This window comes from Vigna umbellata, chromosome 4 (genome assembly GCF_029865625.1).
Source record: "Vigna umbellata cultivar VRB3 chromosome 4, Vumbellata_1.0, whole genome shotgun sequence".
NCBI classification, from domain to species: Eukaryota; Viridiplantae; Streptophyta; class Magnoliopsida; order Fabales; family Fabaceae; genus Vigna; species Vigna umbellata.
In genome coordinates, this window is record NC_142168.1 from 8,929,525 (window position 1) to 8,941,886 (window position 12,362).

General features: G+C 29.9%; 1 protein-coding gene and 1 long non-coding RNA gene across 2 annotated transcripts; one reads left to right on the forward strand and one right to left on the reverse strand.

The window, feature by feature from the left end:
• Positions 1-1,371: 1,371 nt before the first annotated feature.
• On the reverse strand, positions 1,372-3,116 carry LOC148199199 (uncharacterized). The gene is made up of 4 exons (XR_015785780.1): positions 2,974-3,116; positions 2,467-2,602; positions 1,952-2,125; positions 1,372-1,794 (listed from the first exon to the last, which is right to left on the reverse strand). It is a non-coding gene; the product is annotated as an uncharacterized LOC148199199 (long non-coding RNA).
• On the forward strand, positions 1,789-3,972 carry LOC124840517 (2-oxoglutarate-dependent dioxygenase 21, chloroplastic-like). Its single transcript, XM_047316582.2, has 3 exons — positions 1,789-2,150; positions 2,349-2,596; positions 2,803-3,972. Exons 1-3 carry the CDS (start codon positions 1,917-1,919, stop codon positions 3,374-3,376), a joined length of 1,056 nt encoding a protein of 351 aa, XP_047172538.1. The 5' UTR covers positions 1,789-1,916; the 3' UTR covers positions 3,377-3,972.
• The last annotated feature ends 8,390 nt before the right edge of the window (positions 3,973-12,362 follow it).

The window sequence follows — 12,362 nt, forward strand, 5'->3', positions numbered from 1 at the left end:
ATTTGAGTTAGGACTAATTCGTTATGATCTTAATCGAGTTAGGCCTAATTAATTTTGATTAAAATAGTCTTGACTTAATTTTAATTGAACTGATCTAGACCAACTCAGTTCAATGTAAATTAGTTTTGACTCCGATAAACATCAGTTAAATGTAAATTAGCTTTGACTCAGATAAAACATAAACTTGATGGATTTAAACAATTTTGACTCAGTCTAAGTTTAAATAAACTACCTGAGTTAACTTGGACTAAGTTTAATCTATTTGGACTAAAAATAACATGACCTAATCTAACTCAACTAAACATGGGCCATTATGAATTTATCTTCAAATAAATATAAACTTACCTGATTCAGTATGATCTTGAATACAACTTAATACTAGGTTGATACTAGGTTTGACCTAATTATAATAGGTTGAACTTAAAATATAAAAATTTAAATTTAAATTTGAGAAAAATATATTTAAGTAAACTTGGAATAATATAAATTTAAATAATTAGAATTAAATTTCACTCTATTTTTTTTTTCTCACCTTAATTTACAAACCCACTTGTCATAGTTGTGCTTGAGATTCCACTATTATATCCCGGAAGAGAAAAATGACATCATTTAAACCCTCATGTATTTACTTTTTTATAAGCAAGTTAATTATTTTTGTCATTTTCTTAAAAATATCGTTATAATATCAATACACTGTTATATTAATCGTCATTAATTTTTATAGTTGAAGTGAATTATTAAAGTAAAAAAATACTATACATAACTATCAATAAACATTGTTCTTTAAACTTTTTTTTTTAATTAGCATTGATAAAACAGAAATAAGTTTCTAACTAGTGTTATTATAATGATAAACATGGAAAATTCGCATTTTTTATTAAAAAATATTATAGAATTCTTTCAATGTAAAAACATAGAAAATAATATTTTTAGAAATATTATGAAAGAACTAAAACCATAGAATTAAAAAATTAAAGAATTGAGAACTGAGATTGAAGAACTAAAACTGTAAAATGAATTCTTGTGATGAACTCTTCAATGTGAAGGAATCAGTTTTCATTCTATTTTCAAGTAAGTTGAACTTAAGCTCTTTTCTCCATCTTTTTAAAAAATATAAATATTTATTCTATAAAAATTACTAGCAGCCAATATGTTAAACTTAGCAGAAAAGAACAGTACCAAAACAACAAATTCATGCACCTGAGATAAAGGAAAACAATATTGAAAACAGCCACAAAAACAAATTGTTATTTTAATCCAACGTAGTTCCTTGTAGGATTAGATACGTTGTTCATGACCAGTTTTCTTATCCAAATGGGGGGAAGGAACTGTGAACACTGATCGGTGCTTGGATAATTTCGAGGACATATATGAGGGACACATTCATAATATTCAAATAAACTATTTTTTTTAATAGACATGTATATCTGATTCCACAACACAAACCACAAATATAACCCACAATTCTTAAGTTTCTCCAATAGCACTTATATTACAGCTGCTGAACTGCTACGTGTAACCAAAGTCAAACCAAGCCAACAATCTCTCCATGCACGATGTACTTGTACTTCTTCTAGTAAAAAGACCAAATAAAGCCAAGCCACCTATTTTTTTTTCCCACTAGCACTAACTCCATTAAAATTCCTTCATCACTTTGCTCTCTTTTTTCTTCCCTTTTGACTTCAACTCTCATCATCACTCAAATCTAGGGCTTACTACCATTTAATCCACACTCACTTCCGAACGAAAGACATTTTTTTGTACTTTCTTGCATGTACAATGTAAGTGAACAATCTGAAAAAATACAGAAGAGGACTGTCATGAATGTCATTCCACTAGAGACGCTTATAAATATATTTGAGACTGGCTCTGTCTCAAATCAATAGCATCGAAGATAAGATTTGGGAAGAGAAACAATGGAGCAACAAGGAAATGGTGCTTCTTCATTTACCAGTGCTGTGAGTCTTCATAAGCTTGGAGTGTCTTCTATACCTCAACGTTATGTTCTTCCACCATCACAACGACCTCATCTTCCACTATCAACCACTCTTCCCATTATAGATTTGTCTACTTTGCGTGATCAATCTCTTGTTTCTAGATCAACCATCAATGAAATTCGAATTGCCTGCAAAGAGATAGGATGCTTTCAGGTATATAAAGCACCCGCTCAATCTGCATATCATCTTTTCATTGATGCAACAAACAAACATTTACGTGCATTTTTTTATACATGTGCATATATATGATAATTAATTATAGGAGCTGACATAGGATGTATTTTAAGTGCAAGGTTCTATAAAGACATGTTATACTATGTTATATATTTACGTAAGACTTCACTTTTGTAGGTTATTAACCATGGGATTGATCAGTCAGTGATGGATGAAGCTCTAGAAGTCTCAACACAGTTCTTCAACCTTCCTAGTGCTGAAAAGATGCGTTTATTTTCTGAAGATGTTCACAAACCTGTGAGGTATGGAACAAGCCTTAATCAAGCCAGGGATGAAGTTTACTGCTGGAGAGATTTCATCAAACACTACTCTCATCCAATATCGGATTGGATTCACATGTGGCCTTCAAATCCGTCAAATTACAGGTATTACTACAAAAGGAAGTTTTGAAATCCCCATGAGAATTTTACTAACAAAATAAAGGTATGGTATCAAAAGTTTTCCAAATAAACCTGTTTTAATTAAAATAAAAAATAAAAAATTGCTGCTGCCATAACGAAAGCTTCTCTTCACGTATAAAAGATACACATCTAATGATAATAATAACTCATACACAGAAGTTGTGTTGCAGGAAGAGCATGGGAAAGTACGTAAAAGCTGTGCAAATTCTACAAAATCAACTGCTGGAAATGATTTTTGAAAGCCTAGGGTTAAACCGCAGTTACTTGCATGAAGAAATCAATGGAGGGTCGCAAACACTTGCAGTGAATTGCTACCCTGCATGTCCAGAACCCGGTCTCACCTTAGGCATCCACCCTCACTCTGATTACGGATCCATAACTGTGCTGCTACAAACTCGTTCAGGCCTAGAAATCAAGGACAAAAATAACAACTGGACGTCCGTGCCGTTCGTTGAAGGAGCACTTGTGGTGCAGTTGGGTGACCAAATGGAAGTTATGAGCAATGGACAATACAAGAGTGTGATTCACCGAGCAACGGTTAATGGGGATGAGAAGAGGTTTTCCATTGCGAGTCTTCACAGTTTTGCAATGGACAGAAAGATGGGTCCTGCAGTGGAACTTGTTGATGATCAGCATCCTAAGTCCTACAAAGAGTTCTGCTTCAGGGAATTTCTGGACTTCATTTCCTGCAATGATATTACAAAGGGTAGGTTCGTTGACACTTTAAAGTTGAACAAACTTTAGACATACTTAGATGGTCTAAAGCCCATCAATAGCAAGCTGTTTGTCATGCGTAGTTTTCATGGAGTGGTCTAAGCAATAGGCATATTTAAGTATAAGAGTCATTTTTTCCTTCTTTTTTTTTTCCTCCCCTTTCGTTATGTACTTGGAATAAACAAAGCAATAAATAAAGTGATAAAAGACACCAACATGGCACACACAATCTAAAAGACTAGAGTCCTTCTTGATTAAACTTTTAATAGTGTGTTTTTATTGCGGCTCACACTTAGTTTAATATATATATTCTAATATAACTGAGGAAATTGGTGAATTCAATGAACCAAAACTACAAACACCTAATATTCACCAGTACTATTTGAACAAAAACAGAAAAAAAGAAAACTGAGTTTCAATGGGTTATAACAAATTGTGGCAGAAAAATAGATTGAATTCTCTACACGTGTGTAGTTTAAAATTCAAACCACGTTTCAGTGTGAAATGGTTATTTGCAAAACAAAGCATATTACCTGAGTCTACCTTCAGCAATTTAAAGGACTCGGATTGCCATAATATCGAAGTCCTCAATCTATATTCTAACCATAATATGTAAAGTTGGGCGTTAAAGAAGAAACAGTACTTGAAACTTTACCCGGATTTTCCCTTAGTTTCTCCTCTTCTTTTCTTCATCGCTGAAAGCCCTTGTGTGGCAGGCCTGTAAGATGAACACTCCCTAACGTTATTTATGCCTAATATATAGCATTCTTCCGTAGTTTACAGGTGGAGAAGAAGAACATCGTGGAGGCTCGTCTACTCAACGCGTAGAGGCCATGTTTTGGTTTTCTTTCCTTTCTCGTGGAGGCTCCTCAGCTCAACACGTAAATGCACCAATTCGTTGTTTATTTATTTTCAAAACAGTGCCCTGTTTTCTTTCATGCTATATGCCTTTGTTAATTCTTACGTTCGTGTTCATCTTAGCCAACATGACTCGATCAGACACATGCGCAGAGTTTCCTCTAATCATGTGGAAGGTAAGCAAACAATCAAACTTTGGATGAGGTAAGTTAGAAAGGTAAAGAATTTAAAATATTTTACTCTAAAATAACTTGTTTGGTTATTAGAAAGAAATTCCAAATAAAAATCGAGCTGAATTGATTTATATCAAAAGTTGAGTTGAGTTAGTGCAGAGTAAAAATCAAATCGAGTTGGCTCGGATCGAAAGATATAATTGAATTAAATTACTTTGTTTAAATAAAATAAGATAATATTTAATTACTCTATAAAAAACCTATTTTAAGTAAAAGTAATTCAAATGTAAGTAATTCAAATTTTTTAATTTAAACTTCTTCATCCAAATACAAGATTGAGATGTATACTTGATTAATGTTTTTATTTATCAGCAAAAGAAAAAAAATGGTATATGCAAGTGGTACAAGATGTTAGAATTAATTAACAAATTAATTCTATTATGTGATTATTTGAAAAACTATGATATATTTAATAAAATATGAAGACATATTAGTTGTTATGAAAAGTCATAACAAAGACAAAATAAAAATAAACTTACTCTAACTAATTTGATGGAGTTGGTTAATAAAAAACTTTTAGGGTTTTGTTTTTGTGTATCAAGTTTCTTCACTGTACGTCATCAAGAAAGTTGGAGAAGAAAAAGAAAGGTAAAAAGATATATTGAAAAAAGAAAATTAAAAAACACATTAATATGGATCTCTCATATATTAAGGTTAATATCTATTATGATTTATGTATGTTAATGTGTGAGACTTATAACTATCCTAGAATAGTTTTCTAAAGAGAATTAAGAAAGTAGAAAACTACAAAATTAACTATCCTAAAATAGTTTTCTAAAGAGAATTAAGAAAGTAGAAAACTACAAAATTAATTTTACATGTGGTATCAAAGCATGGATGGTTAGATTTATGATTCATATTTCTCCCAAATTAAGATTAACCTTAATTTATGTTTTAGAACCCTAATGATAAGATTTAGGCATTTTAAGATTTCTTATGCTTTAAGTTAAAATTTAACTATTGGTTTATGTTATGCTGCTTTATGCTATTAATTTATCATTGTAAAATGAACGGTAATTTCTCTTGCACGTGGATAAGTGCATTGAAATTGACTTGGTTGTCTCTTGAATTATTTTTTTCTGCGAATTGGAGTTGGAAGCCGCATTTGTAATTTTCCAGTATGTGAATTGGAACTCATGTTTTTCCCTGTTACACTCTTGATTGGTAATGAGTGATTTAATTGCAAAGTGAATGAAAGGAAAACAAAAGCACCAGCTTTTGTGCCTAGAGTATGGTGCATCAACTAAATATGTTTATTTGAATTGGATGCATTGATTTATTTTAATTAGTTGATCATTTGACTAGTGTTATTAATTTATTAGTGTTGTGAAAATAGGTTCTAACCTACGAGGCAACACGGTCCATCAGTTTGAAAAAAAAAATGTAACTCTTTTAGGTGAGTTAGTTTTCAACCCGGTTCACTTAGAGTTTGGCTTATCTGGTTCAAACTGTAGTAAGTCGGGTTGGCTCACCAATCCACCTAATTTAATTTAATTATTTATTATTTTATGTTTTAATATTATTAATTAGTTAGCATTTTTTTTATTATATTGTAGATGGGATAAAACAAAAGATGTTTCGAGAGGGAAAAATATTATAGATTTATCTATTCAAGACTCTAATATTATAAATGGACAAATGATAAAATAATTATCAATATTAAAAGCTTATTTATTCACTTTTTGTGCTTGTTTTTGATAACGCTTAATTTATTTAGATTTGAATTAAAAAATTATAATTTTTTTTAAAAAAAAACTTATAATCAAATGAATCAGTGAGTCAACCCGTTTAACCCATCAACCCGTGGTAGGTCGGGTCGAGTTCAAATTTTTTTAATTCATTAATAAGTGAGTCGAGTTGGGTTGATTCACCAAGCCGTGATGGCTAGGCTGGGTCAAAATTAATGGCATGGTTTATAGCAATTAAATGTATTTATTTATTTGAAATCAAGGATGATAATTTTTTTAATCACCAAAATGGTCATTTTAAGTTTATTTGATTTCAAAGTATTAATGTTTTTATTTCAATTACACATATGAATGCTAAATTATAAATAATAAATTTATGAATTAATTGAAATTTATTATTATAAGGTATTTTAAGATCATTCAAAAGTGAATTAGTTTTTCTTATAATTAATTAATATGTTGATAGAATATTTGTCATGTGTCACTAGTTCTACTTATATACCCAAAGGTAATAGTTGATTCTTGTTTGTGTATATTTTAATTATCATTAATGTTATGATGTGATTAGTATTATTATGTTTGTGTATTAGTGGATCTTCCAAAAGGAAAACATTAGTATACATATTTCTGAATCTATTTTTATGTTTAGTTTTTATGACTTAAAGCATTAATGTTAGACATGTAATAATTAAAGTATTTATTATAGTATATTTACATTCACTCGTTACATTTGTTCTGGTTTTCAATGGGTTGAATTTTCATTATTAGAGTATGTAAGTCAAATTTCACTTAGTTATATTAGAGATTTGGCTAAGGTTCATTAAAGAAGGAAAGGAACACATGATATGTAAACTTAAAAAATTAATATATGGACTTAAACAAACTTCTCCACAATGGTATTTTGAGTTCAATGATATCGTGCCATTTGGATTTAAGAAAAACATTATTGATCTATATCTATATCTATACATATATACATACATACATATATATATATATATATATATATATATATATATATATATATATATATATATATGAAGGTCAATGAGAACAAGTTTATATATTTTTTATTCCATGTGGCAATGATATTTTACTTACAACTAATATGATCTTGGTCTATTAAGTGAGATTAAAAGATTTCTCTCTAATAACTTTGAAATGAAAAATTTAGGTGAAACATAGTGTGTGATAGGAATAGAAATATTTCGTGATAGATCACAAGAATTGTTACATTTGTCTTAGAAAACATATATTAATAAATTTTTAAACAGATTTAAAATGTATAAATGTTCAACATCTCTCATCCCAATACAGAAAGGAGACAAGTTTAGTCTCATGCAATCTCTAAAGAATGATTTGGAACGAAAACAAATGAAACATATCCCTTATTTCAAGATTTGGAGTAGTCTACAGTATTTTCAAGGCATTGAAAATTTATTGTGATAATTCTGCAATAGTTTTCTTTTCTAAAAATGACAAATATTGCAAAGGTGCTAAGCATATGTAATTGAAATACATTGTCATTAAAAAAGTTTAGTAATGTCAATAGAACATAATAACATTGATCTTATGTCTTTTGACCCTTTAACGACAAAGTTATTGTCCAAATTATTTGTTGAGCATGTAAAGAATATGAGCATTATATCTACTAATTAACAAATATTAAATGTTGAATGTTAATGATATTAATGTTTATGTGACACTTTGAGATATTTAATGTGTAAGCTTATGAAATTTGTGTTTTCTTCTTTATGTGTATATGCATGCAAATTATGATAAAAAAAAACAAATTATGTTATTGTAATTAAAATTACATTATGGTTGAACCCATTATGAACTTCTCGTTATAAAGTTGTATTAAAGTAAAGGAATAATACACTAGTACATTGAAGAAAACATGGGGAACAAGTCGATTGAGTGATGTGCAATCGCCATGACTCTTATTATTTTTTGTATCTTTAATTATGAATAATGATAGAACTAATTTATGTAAGGTCCTTTAATGCACATTATGTTTATGTATTAAATCATATAATGTTATGACATCATGAGTGAAGTGAAAGAATGTTAGAATTAATTGACGAATTAATTATATTATGTGACTCATTTGAAATATTATGATGGATTCAAATGTGATTTAATAAAATATAAGGACTTATTAGTTATTATGAGAAATCATAATAAAGATAAAATAAAAATGAACTTACCATAATCAATTTGATGAACGTTGATTAATAAAAGGTTTTTAAGGTTTTGTCTCCTACCATAAAATTCTTTCATGGTAAACCATAAAAAAATATGGAAGGAAAGAAAAAAGATAAAACACAAATTGAGAAAATAAAATTGAAGAACATATTATTATGGATTTCTCATTAATCAAGGTTAACATCTATTATGATTTATAAATCTAAATGTGTGATAATCATAACTCTTAAGATCCTAAAGTAGTTTTTTTTTTTAAATTAAAAACATTAAAAATTACAAAATTAATCTTACAAAAGATGTAACATTCCATTTTTAATAGTAAAATACTACTGAAATAACATTACATATAAGATAATGGAACCACTATAAAAAAAACAAACCTACGAATGACAAGATCTACACCTGTAGAATCATCTGACTTTCCAACTACCTCTTACTAGAACAACTAAAAAGATTGTATCACTAAGCTCACATCATTAAGGTAATCATCACAAAGAGAAAGCAACACACAACATACAACACAAAAGCAAGGGTAAGCTAGATACCAAAGAAATCATATCACGTTTATAACATAACATACATAATTCATTTATATAACATACATCAACCCAAACATCTTAACATGCAAAGACTTAGACTGACTATCCGGATATTGTACGAAATGTTGAGTTACAGAAGTTCATGCACCAGTGTGGTGGAACAACTGGACTACCCTAAGCTACCACACCAGGTTAGTACTAAAAACGCCATTTTACCAACTAGAGAAAGGCACCGCAGGCTCGGACCTCCTGTTATTCTCACGACATGACTCATCACTCTCTACATAAGCATGGAGATCATTAGAATGTCAGGATAAATCCCAGCTTAACTCCGGTCATTCATACTATGGTTTAATTGCTTGTTTTGTCCCCAGTTTGGCTGTAATGTGTCAAGTTAGTCCACAATTTTAAGAAAGTTTCAATTACGTCCAAACTTGGTTTAAAAATGTCAATTTCGTCCAAACGTAGTAAAATTTGCTTCAATCAAGTCCCTTCCGTTAAATCCACATAAACGGACGTTAATTTTTTTTCTCTCTCCTCTGTTGCTCTGCTCCTCTCCTCTGCTCCTCTGCACAACAGCAGACCCTCTCTTTCTTACATGTCTTTTTCTTCCCATATGCGTACATGTGTTAGGAATAAGTCTGAATTTAAGTTTCATATATATTAAATATAAATAAGAAGATCGAGTAAAATAGAAAGAAAAATACACATGAATTATTATTCTAAGATTTTGATAGTCATTATTTTTTATACGAGTAAGTTGACAGTTTCCTTCAAAATATTTGACAAAAAAACAGTATATAGAAGCATTAGTTTTGAGATTACGTGTTACTTTGAATTAAAAATTATATAAACTAATTAATTAAAGTATCCTTTTATAGTATACTGAGAGTTTCACATTATGCATAAATTAGTTTATAAACATGAATTTTTCTAGTTTACAAAAATTGCATTTTAAGATAAAAGTGTGATAAAATTATCAAACTTTAAAAACAACAACATTTTAAATTTGATGTGTTTAATTAAAGTTTTCTTTTTTATGTATTCTTATATACCTTCTAGAGGTCTTTTTATTTTAATTTTATTCCTCAATTTCTCCAAACATTTTGTTTTGTTTGTTATAATTCTATACCTTACAAATTGAGTTTGATTGCATTATATATATATATATATATATATATATATATATATATATATATATATATATATATATGTATGTCTGTAGGTCCATACGTCTTCTAGCCCTTATAAAAAAGTGTGAAAATAAAATCTCAAAATTATTCAAGAATACTTATTTTATGTCATAATTGTTGTGTGTATAAGAAATGTATGTACTAAAATAAGCCTTTTAAAAATATATTATTATTTTTTCATTATATACCTAAAAAATATTAATTAATGATGGACAATAAACGAAATAAATAAATTCCTGATGATAAAATAAATTTTATAAAAACTGCTACTATTGTTGATTAATGCTTGAATCGACAATTATAACAACGCGGGAAATGACGCATATGGGAAGAAAAAGACAGGTAAGAAAGAGAGGGTATGCTGTTGTGCAGAGGAGCAGAGGAGAGGAGCAGAGCAACAGAGGAGAGAGAAAAAGAATTAACGTCCGTTTATGTGGATTTAACGGAAGGGACTTGATTGAAGCAAATTTTACTACGTTTGGACGAAATTGACATTTTTAAACCAAGTTTGGACGTAATTGAAACTTTCTTAAAATTGTGGACTAACTTGACACATTACAGCCAAACTGGGGACAAAACAAGCAATTAAACCTTCATACTATCAATACTTGAAACCACCACCAAGAAGTTCCTCCTTGGAACTCATTTTCACAACTTTGAAACCATATACACATTTTCGTTTCCAATTCATATTATAACTCAATTCATAATTCACAATAAGTATTAATATAAATCAATCATTCAAACCTTCACATATGTTGAACCCATTTTAAGAAAATATATAAAAACTTAGTGAAAAATATGATATTTTTGCTCAACCACCAAGTCTATTTGCTTCGCTAAAAGTATCTGTCAGCCCACTCGCTCAGCCACCAAGACTCGCTCAGCGAAAACAAAAACAGTGGGCTCTACTTGCTCAGCGACAACTCTCGCTCAGCTAGAAGTGTTCTGCTCGCTCAGCGGACACACACTCGCTTAACGAGACTACCTAATTCTGCAGCATTAAATCTGCAGAATTTGCACCCTTCAACCCCTCATGACCTATCATATGCATCTTTTCGAACTTCTAACACTCCTAAATTATATTCTAAACTAGAATTGACTTAACTAAACATATCTAAACTAACCTAAACTCATTTTAAATTGATTAATCACAAGATTTCAATCCAAACATAATTAAAAACCTCACTTTAGAGACCAAAATTGAATTCTACAAGTTCTAGCTCATTTTTAAGTAACTTAAGAACTCTACAAGTCAGAAATGACTTACTAACACATCCCAGACTTTTTATTTGGGCACAGAACCATTGATTCAAAATATCACTAGTCCAAACCCCCAAAATGAATCTTAAAACTAACCAAAATAACACCAACTTACTACTAATTATTTCTAAACCAGATTTTAACACATTCACCACTTTAACAAGTCTTAAACAACACCAAACCAACCTTAGAAATTCATATTACTCCAACCAACCCCAATCTCACCAATTTACCTCTTCCAACTTCCATTTTAGAACAAAATTAACCTATAATTCTACTCACATCTATACTCTTAACCTTTCAACCAAAATTAACACCAACCCAATCATACCAACCACATTCACAAGGTTACTCTAAATTCACACAAGGAATCAAACATCCTACCACTTATTCTTCTTAATCAAACACAATTAACACTAACAAGATCATTTTAGACATATCCAACAATATACAATAACATACATACCAGCAGTCATAATTTCATACATTATAATCCAATTTAAAGGCAAACACTAGCTTCCCTTACCTCTCAAAGAAACTGCCCAACTCTAAGAACGCTCCGCCGATTACTTGAACCACAAGGAATACCTAGACGAACCTACAAAACACCAAATTGAAAATGGATAGAGTCCTTAGAACTCTAGATGAACCAAGAACGAGTAAGAGAGACATGCACACCAGTACAAAAATCGCGTACAACGTCGAATATTTTGGACTTTTAACGGCGAATTCGTGAACGATGTCATATTAGGAGACGTTAAATTGACGTCGAATTTAAAAAGTTCGACGTTAAGTTAACGTCGAATTTTGTCAATATACGACATTAACTTAACGTCCAATTTTGTTAATATACGATGTTAATCACCTTTTTTTGTTTTTTTAATTAATTGTGATACTTTTTTACAACTCTACGAGACCTCAAAAACAGAAAAACAACAAATTTCAGTTTTTGGTATTTTATAAAGCAAGAACTATGAACGTAGTATCAAGAACAAGCAACAATAACCAACAACAAACAAGTTCAACCAAACTAT

Coding starts and splice junctions, on each gene's coding strand:
- LOC124840517 (XM_047316582.2), top strand. CDS start 1,917: ATGGAGCAACAAGGAAATGGTGCTTCTTCATTTACCAGTGCTGTGAGT. Junction 2,151..2,348: donor AAGAGATAGGATGCTTTCAG/GTATATAAAGCA, acceptor TCACTTTTGTAG/GTTATTAACCATGGGATTGA. Junction 2,597..2,802: donor TCAAATCCGTCAAATTACAG/GTATTACTACAA, acceptor GTTGTGTTGCAG/GAAGAGCATGGGAAAGTACG.